The sequence below is a fragment of the Bufo bufo genome, chromosome 1 (assembly GCF_905171765.1).
Source record: "Bufo bufo chromosome 1, aBufBuf1.1, whole genome shotgun sequence".
Lineage (NCBI taxonomy): Eukaryota > Metazoa > Chordata > Amphibia > Anura > Bufonidae > Bufo > Bufo bufo.
The window spans coordinates 835,188,323-835,210,687 of record NC_053389.1 but is presented as its reverse complement, the minus strand read 5'-3'; the positions used below and the strand labels follow the sequence as shown (position 1 = coordinate 835,210,687).

Genomic DNA, 22,365 nt, shown 5'->3' with positions numbered 1-22,365 from the left:
AATCCCATTGAGAATCTGGGACTAGACCTGAGAACTGCTGCTCGCAGACGCTCTCCGTCCGATCTGACCGAGCGCGAGCTCTTCTGCAATACAGAATGGGCAAAAGTGTCAGCTTCTAGATGTGCTGGTGGAGACCGACCCCAGAAGACTGGAGCCGTAACTGCAGTGAAAGGTGGTCCTACAAAGTCCTGACTCCGGGGGGCTGAACACTAATGCACGCCGCACTTTCCGGGTTTTTATTTCTTAAAAATGATGAAAACCTTGTACCGTCTTCTGCTCTCCTCACACAGACTTGGACTTTGTGTCGGCCGATCACATAAAAGACATTCAAGTTTGTGGGTGCAACGTGAAAAGTTCAAGGGGTGTGAATACTTTTTCAAGGCACTGTAACTGGTGGAAAATCAAGTTGCCTTGGGCCGCAATGCTAACACCCCGTTCACTGACAGCAAACAGAGATTTTGGCCTTGCGAGGAGCGTAGCCTTCATTTCACCGCTTCATGTTCTCGTACACGCTGTTCTCAGAGGCGTTTTCCTTCAGTTTCTGGAGAAAAAGGAAAACAATTGTTTATTGAATGAAATGTGGCAGCCGCCCGGTCAGCCAGGGCCCCTCTGTATCCAAACCTCAGGATTTCAGAGGTCCGCCACAGCAGGCAGTTAAAGCATGCTGGGAGTTGTCGTTTTCCAATAGCTGGAGAAGAACCACTGAACGAGAGTATATGGTCCATGGCCCTTAAACCTCCTCCACCATGGTCCTTACACAGCCCCCACCCTTGTCCCTACACGTCCCCTGCCATGGTCCTTACACAGCCCCCACCCTTGTCCCTACACCTCCCCTGCCATGGTTTTTACACTGCCCCCACCCCCGGTCCTTACACAATCTTCACCATGGTCTTGACACAACCTCCAACATGGTCCTCACACAACCTCCAACATGGTCCTCACACATCTCCCCAACCAGATGATCATTACATATGGTCTCCACGACCAGGAGATCATGGTCTCAGCATCAGATCCTGACCTTTCCAGTATACAACAACAACCCCCAACATCCTCTGCTTTGTCTTTTCATAGTTTCTCCTGGCTGATCAGCCCATGGGTGAGTAGGGGTGTAGATGATTACCGGCCCCAAAGCACCCTTCTGCTCATACATGAGGAAGAGGTGAAGAAGTCCATGATGTCCTCCCTCTTCTAGCACGTTTCTGTCTCTGGACCTTCTGCAGGATGTTCCCTCAGTGAAGGCCCCAATAAGGCTCCACCGTTTTACATCCCCTCCCCACAAATATGTGTAAGGTTAATGAGAGAACAGAATCCAGAGTCACAATGAAGAAGGAGGGTCAGACATCACGGAGAATCCAGGACAGAGAGAAGGCCACCAACATGACGGCACGTTATACACCGGACATGAGCCCCAGTCACAACTACAGGTCACTTACCTTCTCCTGGAAGGGCGGGACATTCACCTGAAATACAAACATCTGGGAGTTATTATATGGGTGGGGGTCCAGAGAACAGTCAGTGCTGCTATCAGACCATCATACCTGGTGCCTCCTCATTGGGCTCCTGGGGGCCACATCATGAACTTCCACTTGGTGCTTCTATGGATGTAGTGAGAATATCAAGACAGGAATCATGAAAAAAATACACCCCTCAGCTGCTGCAGAACCTCAAAATACACCCCTCAGCTGCTGCAGAACCTCATAACACAACCGTAAGGTGCTGCAGAACCTCAAAATACACCCCTCAGCTGCTGCAGAACCTCAAAATACACCCCTCAGCTGCTGCAGAACCTCAAAATACACCCCTCAGCTGCTGCAGAACCTCATAACACAACCGTCAGGTGCTGCAGAACCTCAAAATACACCTCTCAGCTGCTGCAGAGCCTCAAAATACACACATCAGCTGCTGCAGAACCTCAAAACACACCCCTCAGCTGCTGCAGAGCCTCAAAATACACACATCAGCTGCTGCAGAACCTCATAATACACCCCTCAGCTGCTGCAGAACCTCAAAATACACCCCTCAGTTGCTGCAGAGCCTCAAAATACACAAATCAGCTGCTGCAGAACCTCAAAATACACACCTCAGCTGCTGCAGAACCTCATAATACACCCCTCAGCTGCTGCAGAACCTCAAAATGCACCTCTCAGGTGCTGCAGAGCCTCATATTGCACCCCTCGCCTGCTGCAGAACCTCAAAATACACCCCTCAGCTGCTGCAGAACCTCAAAATACACCCCTCAGCTGCTGCAGAACCTCAAAATACACCCCTCAACTGCTGCAGAACCTCAAAATGCACCTCTCAGCTGTTGCAGAGCCTCATATTACACCCCTCGGCTGCTGCAGAACCTTAAAATGACACCACTTAGCTGCTGCAGAACCTCAAAATACACCTCTAAGCTGCGGCAGAGCCTCAAAATACACACATCAGCTGCTGCAGAACCTCATAATACACACCTCAGCTGCTGCATAACATCATAACACAGACCTCAGCTGCTGCAGAACCTCCTAACACACACCTCGGCTGCAGAAGAACAGTATAATACACGCCTCAGCTGCTTTCAATCCCATCATCATCCTCCCAGCATCTCCTGGACTGAAGGTCTGGGCCTCACCTTGGTTCCTCTCGGTTCTTTGGTTCTGGTCTCATCTTCCAGGATGTCGTAGACTTCTTCTCTCCTTGGTTCCAGGCTCTGGAAGGTAAGAATTAAAGGGTCAGAGCAGAAAGTAGTAGGTCACAACAGGTAGACCCCCATACTTGGTCACAGCCGTCCACTTCCGACTGCCTTTTGCATAACATGACCTATGATTGTCTACAATTATAACTCCAATGACCACTATAAGGGAACTCTGCTGGAGTTCCCCTTTAAGTCCAGCCACACACATGAGGTGAAGGTCGTTCCCCAGATGACAACTGACACAAGACATGACGCAGCAACTCATTTATGGTGATGTTAAAGGAGCACCCAGCACTAACCAGGGTATATATACTAAGGGGGAAATCCATTAGGACCCCAATATTACCAAAGGTCATGGGGGAGATTTATCAAACTGGTGTAAAGTAGAACTGGCTATATTGCCCATAGTGCAACGGGCCTACTGTGAAGGGCGTCCGGGGAATCCCTTGCCCTTTAGGAGGTTTCTACGAAATATGTCCCTCTTATAGTGCAAGTAGTCGTGACGCCAGTTGCAGTTAAGCAACGAGGACATGGAGTCCCCTTTGTAGATGGTAGTGTTGGTACCCAGGGTAGGATTACCAGAGTGCGGTAGAGTGGCCTACAATGTCTCTGTAGATGTTGTATACACGTGTCACGGTGTTCCTACCTGGATATCCTTGGATCAAACACGTGGTGTAGTCCAAAGCAGTGCAAAAAGGGAAGCTGAACTTGGATGATGAATAAGTAGAATAAATGGAGTCCAGACTTGTAGTAAAGTTGAACACAGCTTTGCTTGGCATAAACGGTAAGCCAAACAGTTTCTTGGTCATCAGCAGGTATTAACATAATCTGGCAGGCAAACACTTCTCTGCAACAATCTCAGCTCTGCTATGCGGTAGCTCTCTTAGCTCTGCTATGTTAGTTAAATAGGAACTTTTCATTTTCTGCTGGAACTTAGGTTAGCTGTAGTCTGTCTCTTACTTTAATCCTAGGAACTTCTTCCTGGCATCAAGCTCTGTTAGCTTGGGAGGCAATGCAAGCCCAGGAGGGGACAAGCAACCATGTAGACATTGCAGGCAGGGCCTACAGGCCTAGCAGAGCAGGCATCGCTCTGCTAGCCGACACACAACCTCTCCCTGAGGAGGGTGGACTAGACTGACCACTAACTAACTCACCCTCTCTAAAGAGGGCTGGAAGAGAACTAGAAGGTTCCTCTCCAGAGAAACTATCTCTGCACAGATTTGCTGCCACCTGCTGGCGAACCAGGCACATAACATTTCAACATTACATTTGCAAGGAAATGAATACACACATTGCAGGAAATGGCAATAAATATGAGAGATGACACAGGATGCACCAACCAAGATAGTGGGGATTTCATTTTTCAGAGCTCCTTTAGAAAATGAAATCTGATAGGTTTCTATGGGCAACACAGCCAGGTCTACTTTACACCAGTTTGATAAATCTCCCTCATAGTGTCACAGTGAGGGGCCCCATATGCTGCAGGCAGAGGACCTACCATCCTCTAGATTCACCTCACCGTGTACAGGGAGCCGCCCGCATCCTCCACCGCTGGCCTGGACGTCGAGGACTCGGTGACACCCGAGCTCTGTGCCTTGGTCTGTGATGCAGAAGTAACCTGCAAGATTAACAGTGAGATAAGAGGTGCTGTGCAGAGTCCATATCTACAGAGGAAGGGAAGAGGTACTGTGCAGAGTCCATATCTAGAGAGGAAGGGAAGGGGTACTGTGCAGAGTCCATATCTACAGAGGAAGGGAAGAGGTACTGTGCAGAGTCCATATCTACAGAGAAAAGGGAAGAGGTGCTGTGCAGAGTCCATATCTACAGAGGAAGGGAAGAGGTACTGTGCAGAGTCCATATCTACAGAGGAAGGGAAGAGGTACTGTGCAGAGTCCATATCTAGAGAGGAAGGGAAGGGGTACTGTGCAGAGTCCATATCTAGAGAGGAAGGGAAGAGGTACTGTGCAGAGTCCATATCTACAGAGGAAGGGAAGAGGTACTGTGCAGAGTCTATATCTACAGAGGAAGGGAAGAGGTACTGTGCAGAGTCCATATCTACAGAGGAAGGGAAGAGGTACTGTGCAGAGTCCATATCTAGAGAGGAAGGGAAGGGGTACTGTGCAGAGTCCATATCTACAGAGGAAGGGAAGAGGTACTGTGCAGAGTCTATATCTACAGAGGAAGGGAAGAGGTACTGTGCAGAGTCCATATCTACAGAGGAAGGGAAGAGGTACTGTGCAGAGTCCATATCTAGAGAGGAAGGGAAGAGGTACTGTGCAGAGTCCATATCTACAGAGGAAGGGAAGAGGTACTGTGCAGAGTCTATATCTACAGAGGAAGGGAAGAGGTACTGTGCAGAGTCCATATCTACAGAGGAAGGGAACAGGTACTGTGCAGAGTCCATATCTACAGAGGAAGGGAACAGGTACTGTGCAGAGTCCATATCTACAGAGGAAGGGAAGAGGTACTGTGCAGAGTCCATATCTACAGAGGAAGGGAAGAGGTACTGTGCAGAGTCCATATCTACAGAGGAAGGGAAGAGGTACTGTACAGAGTCCATATCTACAGAGGAAGGGAAGAGGTACTGTACAGAGTCCATATCTACAGAGGAAGGGAACAGGTACTGTACAGAGTCCATATCTACAGAGGAAGGGAAGAGGTACTGTGCAGAGTCCATATCTACAGAGGAAGGGAACAGGTACTGTACAGAGTCCATATCTACAGAGGAAGGGAACAGGTACTGTGCAGAGTCCATATCTACAGAGGAAGGGAACAGGTACTGTACAGAGTCCATATCTACAGGGGAAGGGAAGAGGTACTGTGCAGAGTCCATATCTACAGAGGAAGGGAAGAGGTACTGTGCAGAGTCCATATCTACAGAGGAAGGGAAGAGGTACTGTGCAGAGTCCATATCTACAGAGGAAGGGAAGAGGTACTGTGCAGAGTCCATATCTACAGAGGAAGGGAACAGGTACTGTGCAGAGTCCATATCTACAGAGAAAAGGGAAGAGGTACTGTGCAGAGTCCATATCTACAGGGGAAGGGAAGAGGTACTGTGCAGAGTCCATATCTACAGAGGAAGGGAACAGGTACTGTGCAGAGTCCATATCTACAGAGGAAGGGAAGAGGTACTGTGCAGAGTCCATATCTACAGAGGAAGGGAAGAGGTACTGTGCAGAGTCCATATCTACAGAGGAAGGGAACAGGTACTGTGCAGAGTCCATATCTACAGAGGAAGGGAAGAGGTACTGTGCAGAGTCCATATCTACAGAGGAAGGGAAGAGGTACTGTGCAGAGTCCATATCTACAGAGGAAGGGAATAGGTACTGTACAGAGTCCATATCTACAGAGGAAGGGAACAGGTACTGTACAGAGTCCATATCTACAGAGGAAGGGAACAGGTACTGTACAGAGTCCATATCTACAGAGGAAGGGAAGAGGTACTGTACAGAGTCCATATCTACAGGGGAAGGGAAGAGGTACTGTGCAGAGTCCATATCTACAGAGGAAGGGAAGAGGTACTGTGCAGAGTCCATCCTGATTGTATTACTTTTACCTCTCTTTTCCAGATGAATGGCAGAACCAGGTAAGTCCAAGATGCGGCCAGGATGAGGAGGAGAATGGACAGAGCGATCAGCGCACAGCAAAGCTTGTAAGAAGAGCTGGATGGTGCAACATACCCCGAATCTACAGGGAGAGGAGATAAATCAGAAGAGAGCTGTGAGCCTGCCCCTCCCCATGCAGGGTGATACAGACAGAAGAGAGCTATGAGCCTGCCCCTCCTCCTGCAGGGTGATACAGACAGAGGAGAGCTATGAGCCTGCCCCTCCCCCTGCAGGGTGATACAGACAGAGGAGAGCTGTGAGCCTGCCCCGCCCCCTGCAGGGTGATACAGACAGAAGAGAGCTATGAGCCCGCCCCTCCCCCTGCAGGGTGATACAGACAGAAGAGAGCTATGAGCCTGCCCCGCCCCCTGCAGGGTGATACAGACAGAAGAGAGCTATGAGCCTGCCCCTCCTCCTGCAGGGTGATACAGACAGAAGAGAGCTATGAGCCTGCCCCTCCCCCTGCAGGGTGATACAGACAGAAGAGAGCTATGAGCCTGCCCCTCCTCCTGCAGGGTGATACAGACAGAAGAGAGCTATGAGCCTGCCCCTCCTCCTGCAGGGTGATACAGACAGAAGAGAGCTATGAACCTGCCCCTCCCCCTGCAGGGTGATACAGACAGAAGAGAGCTATGAGCCTGCCCCTCCTCCTGCAGGGTGATACAGACAGAAGAGAGCTATGAGCCTGCCCCTCCTCCTGCAGGGTGATACAGACAGAGGAGAGCTATGAGCCTGCCCCTCCTCCTGCAGGGTGATACAGACAGAGGAGAGCTATGAGCCTGCCCCTCCCCCTGCAGGGTGATACAGACAGAGGAGAGCTGTGAGCCTGCCCCGCCCCCTGCAGGGTGATACAGACAGAAGAGAGCTATGAGCCCGCCCCTCCCCCTGCAGGGTGATACAGACAGAAGAGAGCTATGAGCCTGCCCCGCCCCCTGCAGGGTGATACAGACAGAAGAGAGCTATGAGCCTGCCCCTCCTCCTGCAGGGTGATACAGACAGAAGAGAGCTATGAGCCTGCCCCTCCTCCTGCAGGGTGATACAGACAGAAGAGAGCTATGAACCTGCCCCTCCCCCTGCAGGGTGATACAGACAGAAGAGAGCTATGAGCCTGCCCCTCCTCCTGCAGGGTGATACAGACAGAAGAGAGCTATGAGCCTGCCCCTCCTCCTGCAGGGTGATACAGACAGAGGAGAGCTATGAGCCTGCCCCTCCTCCTGCAGGGTGATACAGACAGAGGAGAGCTATGAGCCTGCCCCTCCCCCTGCAGGGTGATACAGACAGAAGAGAGCTATGAGCCTGCCCCTCCTCCTGCAGGGTGATACAGACAGAAGAGAGCTCTGAGCCTGCCCCTCCCCCTGCAGGGTGATACAGACAGAAGAGAGCTATGAGCCTGCCCCTCCCCCTGCAGGGTGATACAGACAGAGGATAGCTATGAGCCTGCCCCGCCCCCTGCAGGGTGATACAGACAGAGGAGAGCTATGAGCCTGCCCCTCCTCCTGCAGGGTGATACAGACAGAAGAGAGCTATGAGCCTGCCCCTCCCCCTGCAGGGTGATACAGACAGAAGAGAGCTATGAGCCTGCCCCGCCTCCTGCAGGGTGATACAGACAGAAGAGAGCTATGAGCCCGCCCCTCCTCCTGCAGGGTGATACAGACAGAAGAGAGCTATGAGCCTGCCCCTCCTCCTGCAGGGTGATACAGACAGAAGAGAGCTATGAGCCTGCCCCTCCTCCTGCAGGGTGATACAGACAGAAGAGAGCTATGAGCCTGCCCCTCCTCCTGCAGGGTGATACAGACAGAGGAGAGCTATGAGCCCGCCCCTCCTCCTGCAGGGTGATACAGACAGAAGAGAGCTATGAGCCCGCCCCTCCTCCTGCAGGGTGATACAGACAGAAGAGAGCTATGAGCCTGCCCCTCCTCCTGCAGGGTGATACAGACAGAAGAGAGCTATGAGCCTGCCCCTCCCCCTGCAGGGTGATACAGACAGAAGAGAGCTATGAGCCTGCCCCTCCCCCTGCAGGGTGATACAGACAAAAGAGAGCTATGAGCCTGCCCCTCCTCCTGCAGGGTGATACAGACAGAAGAGAGCTATGAGCCTGCCCCTCCTCCTGCAGGGTGATACAGACAGAGGAGAGCTATGAGCCTGCCCCTCCTCCTGCAGGGTGATACAGACAGAAGAGAGCTATGAGCCTGCCCCTCCTCCTGCAGGGTGATACAGACAGAAGAGAGCTATGAGCCCGCCCCTCCTCCTGCAGGGTGATACAGACAGAAGAGAGCTATGAGCATGCCCCTCCCCCTGCAGGGTGATACAGACAGAAGAGAGCTATGAGCCTGCCCCTCCCCCTGCAGGGTGATACAGACAAAAGAGAGCTATGAGCCTGCCCCTCCTCCTGCAGGGTGATACAGACAGAAGAGAGCTATGAGCCTGCCCCTCCTCCTGCAGGGTGATACAGACAGAAGAGAGCTATGAGCCTGCCCCTCCTCCTGCAGGGCGACACAGACAGAAGAGAGCTATGAGCATGCCCCGCCCCCTGCAGGGTAATACAGACAGAAGAGAGCTATGAGCCTGCCCCTCCTCCTGCAGGGTGATACAGACAGAAGAGAGCTATGAGCCTGCCCCTCCTCCTGCAGGGTGATACAGACAGAGGAGAGCTATGAGCCTGCCACTCCCACTGCAGGGTGATACAGACAGAGGAGAGCTATGAGCCTGCCCCGCCCCCTGCAGGGTGATACAGACAGAAGAGAGCTATGAGCCTGCCCCTCCACCTGCAGGGTGATACAGACAGAAGAGAGCCCTCCTCCTGCAGGGTGATACAGACAGAAGAGAGCTATGAGCCTGCCCCTCCTCCTGCAGGGTGATACAGACAGAAGAGAGCTATGAGCCTGCCCCTCCTCCTGCAGGGTGATACAGACAGAAGAGAGCTATGAGCCTGCCCCTCCTCCTGCAGGGTGATACAGACAGAAGAGAGCTATGAGCCTGCCCCTCCACCTGTGGGGTGATACAGACAGAAGAGAGCTATGAGCCTGCCCCTCCTCCTGCAGGGTGATACAGACAGAAGAGAGCTATGAGCCTGCCCCTCCTCCTGCAGGGTGATACAGACAGAAGAGAGCTATGAGCCTGCCCCTCCTCCTGCAGGGTGATACAGACAGAAGAGAGCTATGAGCCTGCCCCGCCCCCTGCAGGGTGATACAGACAGAAGAGAGCTATGAGCCTGCCCCTCCTCCTGCAGGGTGATACACACAGAAGAGAGCTATGAGCCTGCCCCTCCCCCTGCAGGGTGATACAGACAGAAGAGAGCTATGAGCCTGCCCCTCCTCCTGCAGGGTGATACAGACAAAAGAGAGCTATGAGCCTGACCCTCCTCCTGCAGGGTGATACAGACAGAAGAGAGCTATGAGCCTGCCCCTCCTCCTGCAGGGTGATACAGACAGAATAGGGCTATGAGCCTGCCCCTCCCCCTGCAGGGTGATACAGACAGAAGAGAGCTATGAGCCTGCCCCTCCTCCTGCAGGGTGATACAGACAGAAGAGAGCTATGAGCCTGCCCCTCCTCCTGCAGGGTGATACAGACAGAGGAGAGCTATGAGCCTGCCCCTCCTCCTGCAGGGTGATACAGACAGAAGAGAGCTATGAGCCTGCCCCTCCCCCTGCAGGGTGATACAGACAGAAGAGAGCTATGAGCCTGCCCCTCCCCCTGCAGGGTGATACAGACAGAAGAGAGCTATGAGCCTGCCCCTCCCCCTGCAGGGTGATACAGACAGAAGAGAGCTATGGGCCTGCCCCTCCCCCTGCAGGGTGATACAGACAGAGGAGAGCTATGAGCCTGCCCCTCCTCCTGCAGGGTGATACAGACAAAAGAGAGCTATGAGCCTGCCCCTCCTCCTGCAGGGTGATACAGACAGAAGAGAGCTATAAGCCTGCCCCGCCCCCTGCAGGGTGATACAGACAGAAGAGAGCTATGAGCCTGCCCCTCCTCCTGCAGGGTGATACAGACAGAAGAGAGCTATGAGCCTGCCCCTCCCCCTGCAAGGTGATACAGACAGAAGAGAGCTATGAGCCTGCCCCTCCCCCTGCAAGGTGATACAGACAGAGGAGAGCTATGAGCCTGCCCCTCCCCCTGCAGGGTGATACAGACAGAAGAGAGCTATGAGCCTGCCCCTCCTCCTGCAGGGTGACACAGACAGAGGAGAGCTATGAGCCTGCCCCTCCCCCTGCAGGGTGATACAGACAGAAGAGAGCTATGAGCCTGCCCCTCCCCCTGCAGGGTGATACAGACAGAAGAGAGCTATGAGCCTGCCCCTCCCCCTGCAGGGTGATACAGACAGAGGAGAGCTATGAGCCTGCCCCTCCTCCTGCAGGGTGATACAGACAGAAGAGAGCTATGAGCCTGCCCCTCCTCCTACAGGGTGATAGGACAGAAGAGAGCTCTGAGCCTGCCCCTCCTCCTGCAGGGTGATACAGACAGAAGAGAGCTATGAGCCTGCCCCTCCTCCTACAGGGTGATACAGACAGAAGAGAGCTATGAGCTTGCCCCTCCTCCTGCAGGGTGATACAGACAGAAGAGAGCTATGAGCCTGCCCCTCCTCCTGCAGGGTGATACAGACAGAAGAGAGCTATGAGCCTGCCCCTCCCCCTGCAGGGTGATACAGACAAAAGAGAGCTATGAGCCTGCCCCTCCTCCTGCAGGGTGATACAGACAGAAGAGAGCTATGAGCCTGCCCCTCCTCCTGCAGGGTGATACAGACAGAGGAGAGCTATGAGCCTGCCCCTCTTCCTGCAGGGTGATACAGACAGAAGAGAGCTATGAGCCTGCCCCTCCTCCTGCAGGGTGATACAGACAGAGGAGAGCTATGAGCCTGCCCCTCCCCCTGCAGGGTGATACAGACAGAAGAGAGCTCTGAGCCTGCCCCTCCCCCTGCAGGGTGATACAGACAGAAGAGAGCTATGAGCCTGCCCCGCCCCCTGCAGGGTGATACAGACAGAAGAGAGCTATGAGCCTGCCCCTCCTCCTGCAGGGTGATACAGACAGAAGAGAGCTATGAGCCTGCCCCTCCCCCTGCAGGGTGATACAGACAGAAGAGAGCTATGAGCCTGCCCCTCCTCCTGCAGGGTGATACAGACAGAAGAGAGCTATGAGCCTGCCCCTCCTCCTGCAGGGTGATACAGACAGAAGAGAGCTATGAGCCTGCCCCTCCCCCTGCAGGGTGATACAGACAGAAGAGAGCTATGAGCCTGCCCCGCCCCCTGCAGGGTGATACAGACAGAAGAGAGCTATGAGCCTGCCCCTCCTCCTGCAGGGTGATACAGACAGAAGAGAGCTATGAGCCTGCCCCTCCCCCTGCAGGGTGATACAGACAGAAGAGAGCTATGAGCCTGCCCCTCCTCCTGCAGGGTGATACAGACAGAAGAGAGCTATGAGCCTGCCCCTCCTCCTGCAGGGTGATACAGACAGAAGAGAGCTATGAGCCTGCCCCTCCCCCTGCAGGGTGATACAGACAGAAGAGAGCTATGAGCCTGCCCCTCCCCCTGCAGGGTGATACAGACAGAAGAGAGCTATGAGCCTGCCCCTCCTCCTGCAGGGTGATACAGACAGAAGAGAGCTATGAGCCTGCCCCTCCTCCTGCAGGGTGATACAGACAGAGGAGAGCTATGAGCCTGCCCCTCTTCCTGCAGGGTGATACAGACAGAAGAGAGCTATGAGCCTGCCCCTCCTCCTGCAGGGTGATACAGACAGAGGAGAGCTATGAGCCTGCCCCTCCCCCTGCAGGGTGATACAGACAGAAGAGAGCTCTGAGCCTGCCCCTCCCCCTGCAGGGTGATACAGACAGAAGAGAGCTATGAGCCTGCCCCTCCTCCTGCAGGGTGATACAGACAGAGGAGAGCTATGAGCCTGCCCCTCCTCCTGCAGGGTGATACAGACAGAAGAGAGCTGTGAGCCTGCCCCGCCCCCTGCAGGGTGATACAGACAGAAGAGAGCTATGAGCCTGCCCCGCCTCCTGCAGGGTGATACAGACAGAGGAGAGCTATGAGCCTACCCCTCCTCCTGCAGGGTGATACAGACAGAAGAGAGCTATGAGCCCGCCCCTCCTCCTGCAGGGTGATACAGACAGAAGAGAGCTATGAGCCTGCCCCTCCTCCTGCAGGGTGATACAGACAGAAGAGAGCTATGAGCCTGCCCCTCCTCCTGCAGGGTGATACAGACAGAAGAGAGCTATGAGCCTGCCCCTCCTCCTGCAGGGTGATACAGACAGAGGAGAGCTATGAGCCCGCCCCTCCTCCTGCAGGGTGATACAGACAGAAGAGAGCTATGAGCCTGCCCCTCCTCCTGCAGGGTGATACAGACAGAAGAGAGCTATGAGCCTGCCCCTCCCCCTGCAGGGTGATACAGACAGAAGAGAGCTATGAGCCTGCCCCTCCCCCTGCAGGGTGATACAGACAAAAGAGAGCTATGAGCCTGCCCCTCCTCCTGCAGGGTGATACAGACAGAAGAGAGCTATGAGCCCGCCCCTCCTCCTGCAGGGTGATACAGACAGAAGAGAGCTATGAGCATGCCCCTCCCCCTGCAGGGTGATACAGACAGAAGAGAGCTATGAGCCTGCCCCTCCCCCTGCAGGGTGATACAGACAAAAGAGAGCTATGAGCCTGCCCCTCCTCCTGCAGGGTGATACAGACAGAAGAGAGCTATGAGCCTGCCCCTCCTCCTGCAGGGTGATACAGACAGAAGAGAGCTATGAGCCTGCCCCTCCTCCTGCAGGGCGACACAGACAGAAGAGAGCTATGAGCATGCCCCGCCCCCTGCAGGGTAATACAGACAGAAGAGAGCTATGAGCCTGCCCCTCCTCCTGCAGGGTGATACAGACAGAGGAGAGCTATGAGCCTGCCACTCCCACTGCAGGGTGATACAGACAGAGGAGAGCTATGAGCCTGCCCCGCCCCCTGCAGGGTGATACAGACAGAAGAGAGCTATCAGCCTGCCCCTCCTCCTGCAGGGTGATACAGACAGAAGAGAGCTATGAGCCTGCCCCTCCCCCTGCAGGGTGATACAGACAGAGGAGAGCTATGAGCCTGCCCCTCCTCCTGCAGGGTGATACAGACAGAAGAGAGCTATGCGCCTGCCCCTCCTCCTGCAGGGTGATACAGACAGAGGAGAGCTATGAGCCTGCCCCTCCTCCTGCAGGGTGATACAGACAGAAGAGAGCTATGAGCCTGCCCCTCCTCCTGCAGGTTGATACAGAAGAGAGCTATGAGTCTGCCCCTCCCCCTGCAGGGTGATACAGACAGAGGAGAGCTATGAGCCTGCCCCTCCCCCTGCAGGGTGATACAGACAGAAGAGAGCTATGAGCCTGCCCCTCCCCCTGCAGGGTGATACAGACAGAGGAGAGCTATGAGCCTGCCCCTCCCCCTGCAGGGTGATACAGACAGAAGAGAGCTATGAGCCTGCCCCTCCCCCTGCAGGGTGATACAGACAGAAGAGAGCTGTGATCCTGCCCCTCCTCCTGCAGGGTGATACAGACAGAAGAGAGCTATGAGCCTGCCCCTCCCCCTGCAGGGTGATACAGACAGAAGAGAGCTATGAGCCTGCCCCTCCCCCTGCAGGGTGATACAGACAGAAGAGAGCTGTGATCCTGCCCCTCCTCCTGCAGGGTGATACAGACAGAAGAGAGCTATGAGCCTGCCCCTCCCCCTGCAGGGTGATACAGACAGAAGAGAGCTATGAGCCTGCCCCTCCTCCTGCAGGGTGATACAGACAGAAGAGAGCTATGAGCCTGCCCCTCCTCCTGCAGGGTGATACAGACAGAAGAGAGCTATGAGCCTGCCCCTCCTCCTGCAGGGTGATACATACAGAGGAGAGCTATGAGCCTGCCCCTCCCCCTGCAGGGTGATACAGACAGAAGAGAGCTATGAGCCTGCCCCTCCCCCTGCAGGGTGATACAGACAGAAGAGAGCTATGAGCCTGCCCCTCCCCCTGCAAGGTGATACAGACAGAAGAGAGCTATGAGCCTGCCCCTCCCCCTGCAGGGTGATACAGACAAAAGAGAGCTATGAGCCTGCCCCTCCTCCTGCAGGGTGATACAGACAGAAGAGAGCTATGAGCCTGCCCCTCCTCCTGCAGGGTGATACAGACAGAAGAGAGCTATGAGCCTGCCCCTCCTCCTGCAGGGTGATACAGACAGAAGAGAGCTATGAGCCTGCCCCTCCCCCTGCAAGGTGATACAGACAGAAGAGAGCTATGAGCCTGCCCCTCCCCCTGCAGGGTGATACAGACAAAAGAGAGCTATGAGCCTGCCCCTCCTCCTGCAGGGTGATACAGACAGAAGAGAGCTATGAGCCTGCCCCTCCCTCTGCAGGGTGATACAGACAGAGGAGAGCTATGAGCCTGCCCCTCCTCCTGCAGGGTGATACAGACAGAAGAGAGCTATGAGCCTGCCCCTCCTACTGCAGGGTGATACAGACAGAAGAGAGCTATGAGCCCGCCCCTCCTCCTGCAGGGTGATACAGACAGAATAGAGCTATGAGCCTGCCCCTCCCCCTGCAGGGTGATACAGACAGAAGAGAGCTATGAGCCTGCCCCTCCCCCTGCAGGGTGATACAGACAGAAGAGAGCTATGAGCCTGCCCCTCCCCCTGCAGGGTGATACAGACAGAAGAGAGCTATGAGCCTGCCCCTCCCCCTGCAGGGTGATACAGACAGAAGAGAGCTATGGGCCTGCCCCTCCCCCTGCAGGGTGATACAGACAGAGGAGAGCTATGAGCCTGCCCCTCCTCCTGCAGGGTGATACAGACAGAAGAGAGCTATGAGCCTGCCCCTCCTCCTGCAGGGTGATACAGACAAAAGAGAGCTATGAGCCTGCCCCTCCTCCTACAGGGTGATACAGACAGAAGAGAGCTATGAGCCTGCCCCTCCCCCTGCAGGGTGATACAGACAGAAGAGAGCTATGAGCCTGCCCCTCCCCCTGCAAGGTGATACAGACAGAAGAGAGCTATGAGCCTGCCCCTCCCCCTGCAGGGTGATACAGACAAAAGAGAGCTATGAGCCTGCCCCTCCTCCTGCAGGGTGATACAGACAGAAGAGAGCTATGAGCCTGCCCCTCCTCCTGCAGGGTGATACAGACAGAGGAGAGCTATGAGCCTGCCCCTCCCCCTGCAGGGTGATACAGACAGAAGAGAGCTATGAGCCTGCCCCTCCTCCTGCAGGGTGACACAGACAGAGGAGAGCTATGAGCCTGCCCCTCCCCCTGCAGGGTGATACAGACAGAAGAGAGCTATGAGCCTGCCCCTCCCCCTGCAGGGTGATACAGACAGAAGAGAGCTATGAGCCTGCCCCTCCCCCTGCAGGGTGATACAGACAGAAGAGAGCTATGAGCCTGCCCCTCCCCCTGCAGGGTGATACAGACAGAAGAGAGCTATGAGCCTGCCCCTCCCCCTGCAGGGTGATACAGACAGAAGAGAGCTATGAGCCTGCCCCTCCTCCTACAGGGTGATACAGACAGAAGAGAGCTATGAACCTGCCCCTCCCCCTGCAGGGTGATACAGACAGAAGAGAGCTATGAGCTTGCCCCTCCTCCTGCAGGGTGATACAGACAGAAGAGAGCTATGAGCCTGCCCCTCCTCCTGCAGGGTGATACAGACAGAAGAGAGCTATGAGCCTGCCCCTCCCCCTGCAGGGTGATACAGACAGAAGAGAGCTATGAGCCTGCCCCTCCCCCTGCAGGGTGATACAGACAGAAGAGAGCTATGAGCCTGCCCCTCCTCCTGCAGGGTGATACAGATAGAAGAGAGCTATGAGCCTGCCCCTCCTCCTGCAGGGTGATATAGACAGAAGAGAGCTATGAGCCTGCCCCTCCCCCTGCAGGGTGTTACAGACAGAAGAGAGCTATGAGCCTGCCCCTCCTCCTGCAGGGTGATACAGACAGAAGAGAGCTATGAGCCTGCCCCTCCTACTGCAGGGTGATACAGACAGAGGAGAGCTATGAGCCTGCCCCTCCCCCTGCAGGGTGATACAGACAGAAGAGAGCTATGAGCCTGCCCCTCCCCCTGCAGGGTGATACAGACAGAAGAGAGCTATGAGCCTGCCCCTCCTCCTGCAGAGTGATACAGACAGAAGAGAGCTATGAGCCTGCCCCTCCTCCTGCAGGGTGATACAGACAGAAGAGAGCTATGAGCCTGCCCCTCCCCCTGCAGGGTGATACAGACAGAAGAGAGCTATGAGCCTGCCCCTCCTCCTGCAGGGTGATACAGACAGAAGAGAGCTATGAGCCTGCCCCTCCCCCTGCAGGGTGATACAGACAGAAGAGAGCTATGAGCCTGCCCCTCCTCCTGCAGAGTGATACAGACAGAAGAGAGCTATGAGCCTGCCCCTCCTCCTGCAGGGTGATACAGACAGAAGAGAGCTATGAGCCTGCCCCTCCCCCTGCAGGGTGATACAGACAGAAGAGAGCTATGAGCCTGCCCCTCCTCCTGCAGGGTGATACAGACAGAAGAGAGCTATGAGCCTGCCCCTCCCCCTGCAGGGTGATACAGACAGAAGAGAGCTATGAGCCTGCCCCTCCTCCTACAGGGTGATACAGACAGAAGAGAGCTATGAGCCTGCCCCTCCTCCTGCAGGGTGATACAGACAGAAGAGAGCTATGAGCCTGCCCCTCCTCCTGCAGGGTGATACAGACAGAAGAGAGCTATGAGCCTGCCCCTCCTCCTGCAGGGTGATACAGACAGAAGAGAGCTATGAGCCTGCCCCTCCCCCTGCAGGGTGATACAGACAGAAGAGAGCTATGAGCCTGCCCCTCCTCCTGCAGGGTGATACAGACATAGGAGAGCTATGAGCCTGCCCCTCCCCCTGCAGGGTGATACAGACAGAAGAGAGCTATGAGCCTGCCCCTCCTCCTGCAGGGTGATACAGACAGAAGAGAGCTATGAGCCTGCCCCGCCCCCTGCAGGGTGATACAGACAGAGGAGAGCTATGAGCCTGCCCCGCCCCCTGCAGGGTGATACAGACAGAAGAGAGCTATGAGCCTGCCCCTCCTCCTGCAGGGTGATACAGACAGAAGAGAGCTATGAGCCTGCCCCGCCCCCTGCAGGGTGATACAGACAGAGGAGAGCTATGAGCCTGCCCCTCCTCCTGCAGGGTGATACAGACAGAAGAGAGCTATGAGCCTGCCCCTCCTCCTGCAGGGTGATACAGACATAGGAGAGCTATGAGCCTGCCCCTCCCCCTGCAGGGTGATACAGACAGAAGAGAGCTATGAGCCTGCCCCTCCTCCTGCAGGGTGATACAGACAGAAGAGAGCTATGAGCCTGCCCCGCCCCCTGCAGGGTGATACAGACAGAGGAGAGCTATGAGCCTGCCCCGCCCCCTGCAGGGTGATACAGACAGAAGAGAGCTATGAGCCTGCCCCTCCTCCTGCAGGGTGATACAGACAGAAGAGAGCTATGAGCCTGCCCCGCCCCCTGCAGGGTGATACAGACAGAGGAGAGCTATGAGCCTGCCCCTCCTCCTGCAGGGTGATACAGACAGAAGAGAGCTATGAGCCTGCCCCTCCTCCTGCAGGGTGATACAGACAGAAGAGAGCTATGAGCCTGCCCCTCCTCCTGCAGGGTGATACAGACAGAAGAGAGCTATGAGCCTGCCCCTCCTCCTGCAGGGTGATACAGACAGAAGAGAGCTATGAGCCTGCCCCTCCCCCTGCAGGGTGATACAGACAGAAGAGAGCTATGGGCCTGCCCCTCCTCCTGCAGGGTGATACAGAGAGGAGAGCTATGAGCCTGCCCCTCCCCCTGCAGGGTGATACAGACAGAAGAGAGCTATGAGCCTGCCCCTCCCCCTGCAGGGTGATACAGACAGAAGAGAGCTATGAGCCTGCCCCTCCTCCTGCAGGGTGATACAGACAGAAGAGAGCTATGAGCCTGCCCCTCCCCCTGCAGGGTGATACAGACAGAAGAGAGCTATGAGCCTGCCCCTCCTGCAGGGTGATACAGACAGAAGAGAGCTATGAGCCTGCCCCTCCCCCTGCAGGGTGATACAGACAGAAGAGAGCTATGAACCTGCCCCTCCTCCTGCAGGGTGATACAGACAGAAGAGAGCTATGAGCCTGCCCCTCCTCCTGCAGGGTGATACAGACAGAAGAGAGCTATGAGCCTGCCCCTCCCCCTGCAGGGTGATACAGACAGAAGAGAACTATGAGCCTGCCCCTCCTCCTGCAGGGTGATACAGACAGAAGAGAGCTATGAGCCTGCCCCTCCCCCTGCAGGGTGATACAGACAGAAGAGAGCTATGAGCCTGCCCCTCCCCCTGCAGGGTGATACAGACAGAAGAGAGCTATGAGCCTGCCCCTCCCCCTGCAGGGTGATACAGACAGAAGAGAGCTATGAACCTGCCCCTCCTCCTGCAGGGTGATACAGACAGAAGAGAGCTATGAGCCTGCCCCTCCTCCTGCAGGGTGATACAGACAGAAGAGAGCTATGAGCCTGCCCCTCCTCCTGCAGGGTGATACAGACAGAAGAGAGCTATGAGCCTGCCCCTCCCCCTGCAGGGTGATACAGACAGAAGAGAGCTATGAGCCTGCCCCTCCTCCTGCAGGGTGATACAGACATAGGAGAGCTATGAGCCTGCCCCTCCCCCTGCAGGGTGATACAGACAGAAGAGAGCTATGAGCCTGCCCCTCCTCCTGCAGGGTGATACAGACAGAAGAGAGCTATGAGCCTGCCCCGCCCCCTGCAGGGTGATACAGACAGAGGAGAGCTATGAGCCTGCCCCTCCTCCTGCAGGGTGATACAGACAGAAGAGAGCTATGAGCCTGCCCCTCCTCCTGCAGGGTGATACAGACAGAAGAGAGCTATGAGCCTGCCCCTCCTCCTGCAGGGTGATACAGACAGAAGAGAGCTATGAGCCTGCCCCGCCCCCTGCAGGGTGATACAGACAGAGGAGAGCTATGAGCCTGCCCCTCCTCCTGCAGGGTGATACAGACAGAAGAGAGCTATGAGCCTGCCCCTCCTCCTGCAGGGTGATACAGACAGAAGAGAGCTATGAGCCTGCCCCTCCTCCTGCAGGGTGATACAGACAGAAGAGAGCTATGAGCCTGCCCCTCCTCCTGCAGGGTGATACAGAGAGGAGAGCTATGAGCCTGCCCCTCCCCCTGCAGGGTGATACAGACAGAAGAGAGCTATGAGCCTGCCCCTCCCCCTGCAGGGTGATACAGACAGAAGAGAGCTATGAGCCTGCCCCTCCTCCTGCAGGGTGATACAGACAGAAGAGAGCTATGAGCCTGCCCCTCCCCCTGCAGGGTGATACAGACAGAAGAGAGCTATGAGCCTGCCCCTCCTGCAGGGTGATACAGACAGAAGAGAGCTATGAGCCTGCCCCTCCCCCTGCAGGGTGATACAGACAGAAGAGAGCTATGAACCTGCCCCTCCTCCTGCAGGGTGATACAGACAGAAGAGAGCTATGAGCCTGCCCCTCCTCCTGCAGGGTGATACAGACAGAAGAGAGCTATGAGCCTGCCCCTCCTCCTGCAGGGTGATACAGACAGAAGAGAGCTATGAGCCTGCCCCTCCCCCTGCAGGGTGATACATACAGAGGAGAGCTATGAGCCTGCCCCTCCCCCTGCAGGGTGATACAGACAGAAGAGAACTATGAGCCTGCCCCTCCCCCTGCAGGGTGATACATACAGAGGAGAGCTATGAGCCTGCCCCTCCCCCTGCAGGGTGATACAGACAGAAGAGAACTATGAGCCTGCCCCTCCTCCTGCAGGGTGATACAGACAGAAGAGAGCTATGAGCCTGCCCCTCCCCCTGCAGGGTGATACAGACAGAAGAGAGCTATGAGCCTGCCCCTCCCTCTGCAGGGTGATATAGGTAGATGGGTGTCATATCTTAGCTCCTCCCCTTGGTGGGCCCTCTTACCTCTGACATACACATAGGTCCCGTGTCCGGTCATGCTGCTCACCCCACAGGTGACCCCGCAGTAGTATACGCCCGGCTCTGTGGCTGTCAGGCTGTAGGAGATTGTCATGTTCTCGGCAGGATACCTCTCGCCCGGCCGCCATGCTCCGGTTCTTCCATCGCGGTACAGAACGCTGGTGATCACTGCTGGGGCGTTACCCTTCAGCTTCACTTCACACCTAATCTCCACCTCTTTGCCATTCAATGTAGCAATAATTGGAGGATTCTGGGTAACAGACAGTAATATGCAGGCTGAAAGAGACGGGCGAGACGGGTCACCAGAGTCAGTCCTCATACATACAGTCATCTGCCCTGCTACACCAGTCCTGGCACTGCTACATCACACACCGTCCACACTGCTATACACATCTCTGATGGGCCCTGGTCTCTGCTGGCCCCTGGCTCTGGTTTCTAGTGGCCCCTGGCTCTGGTTTCTAGTGGCCCCTGGATTTGCTCTCTGCTGGCCCCTGGCTCTGGTCTCTGCTGGCTCTGGTCTCTGCTGGCCCCTGGCTATGGTTTCTAGTGGCCCCTGGCTCTGGTTTCAAGTGGCCCCTGGATTTTCTCTCTGCTGGCTCTGGTCTCTGCTGGCCCTTGGCTCTGGTTTCTAGTGGCTCCTGGCTATGGTCTCTTGTGGCCCCTTGCTTTCATCTCTAGTGGCACCTGCCTATGACGCTGTGCTGTTGCTGAGTGGTCGTTACCGTGTGTCAGGCAGGGCCCCAGGATGAGTATGAGCGTGAGCGCAGCGTCCGCCATCGTCCTCCTAACTTCTCCTTTCTCATCAGGAAATGTCACAATCATCTTATAACAGAGGAGACGTCTTCTGACTCCCTGCTGGGGGGGGCACATCACAACCGGGGGGCACATCACCCGGGGGGCACATCACCTGGGGGGCTCGGAGGGTAGAAAGTCCATGCAGCATGCACTGTGCACATGTGAACCCCAGCTGACCCCCATAAATCAGAGGCTGCCCTGCCCTCGGCTATCTTCTGGGCAGCCATTGCCCATCTCCAGCCAATCCCCTACTGGCAGGAAACGGTGACGTAAGGCCTGTGGTTGGCTCACCAGGGTCCACTCATGCCCCGTCCACCCCTGTACCCCATATTCTTGTGGGCCCCATGTCAACTTCCTGTGATGTGCCAGCGTGTGGTAAATACTGACCTCACAACCCTCCCGCGAGGTATGTCCCGATCTTTACTGTATCTGCCTCCTAAGGTGAATACAATGGTGATGTGGGGGGCACTTAGGGGGCAACGCTACTGTAAGAGGGCACTAAGGGGGCAGCACTACTGTATGGGGACACAAAGGGGCAGCACTACATTAAGGGGGCACCAATACTATAAGGAGGCACTAAGAGGGCAGCGCTACTGTAAGAGGAGACTAAGGGGGCAGCACTACTGTAAGGGGGCAGCACTACAGTATGGGGACACGAAGGGGCAGCACTACGTTAAGGGGGCACCAATACTATATGGAGGCACTAAGAGGGCAGCGCTACTGTAAGAGGGCACTAAGGGGGCAGCACTACTATAAGGGGGCACTAAGGGGCAGTATTGTAAGGGGGCACTAAGGGCAGCACTACTGTAAGAGGGCAGTACTACAGTAAGGGGGCCGCACTACTGCAAATGGGCACCAAGGGGTCAGCACTACTGTAAGGGGACACTATGAGGTCAGCACTACTGTAAGGGGACACTATGAGGGCAGCACTACTGTAAGGGGACACTATGAGGGCAGCACTACTGTAAGGGGACACTATGAGGGCAGCACTACTGTAAGGGGACACTATGAGGGCAGCACTACTGTAAGGGGACACTATGAGGGCAGCACTACTGTAAGGGGACACTATGAGGTCAGCACTACTGTAAGGGGACACTATGAGGGCAGCACTACTGTAAGGGGACACTATGAGGGCAGCACTACTGTAAGGGGACACTATGAGGGCAGCACTACTGTAAGGGGACACTATGAGGGCAGCACTACTGTAAGGGGACACTATGAGGGCAGCACTACTGTAAGGGGACACTATGAGGGCAGCACTACTGTAAGGGGACACTATGAGGGCAGCACTACTGTAAGGGGACACTATGAGGTCAGCACTACTGTAAGGGGACACTATGAGGGCAGCACTACTGTAAGGGGACACTATGAGGGCAGCACTA

At 55.6% G+C, this 22,365-nt stretch overlaps 1 protein-coding gene across 1 annotated transcript; it reads right to left on the bottom strand.

Annotated features, from left to right (window-relative positions):
* Nucleotides 1–151: 151 nt before the first annotated feature.
* NFAM1 (NFAT activating protein with ITAM motif 1) lies at nt 152–20,986 on the bottom strand. Its single transcript, XM_040415863.1, has 8 exons — nt 20,911–20,986; nt 20,174–20,464; nt 6,231–6,361; nt 4,194–4,292; nt 2,612–2,689; nt 1,539–1,595; nt 1,434–1,460; nt 152–541 (listed from the first exon to the last, which is right to left on the bottom strand). Exons 1-8 carry the CDS (start codon nt 20,963–20,965, stop codon nt 488–490), a joined length of 792 nt encoding a protein of 263 aa, XP_040271797.1. The 5' UTR covers nt 20,966–20,986; the 3' UTR covers nt 152–487.
* Between the last annotated feature and the right edge of the window lie 1,379 nt (nt 20,987–22,365).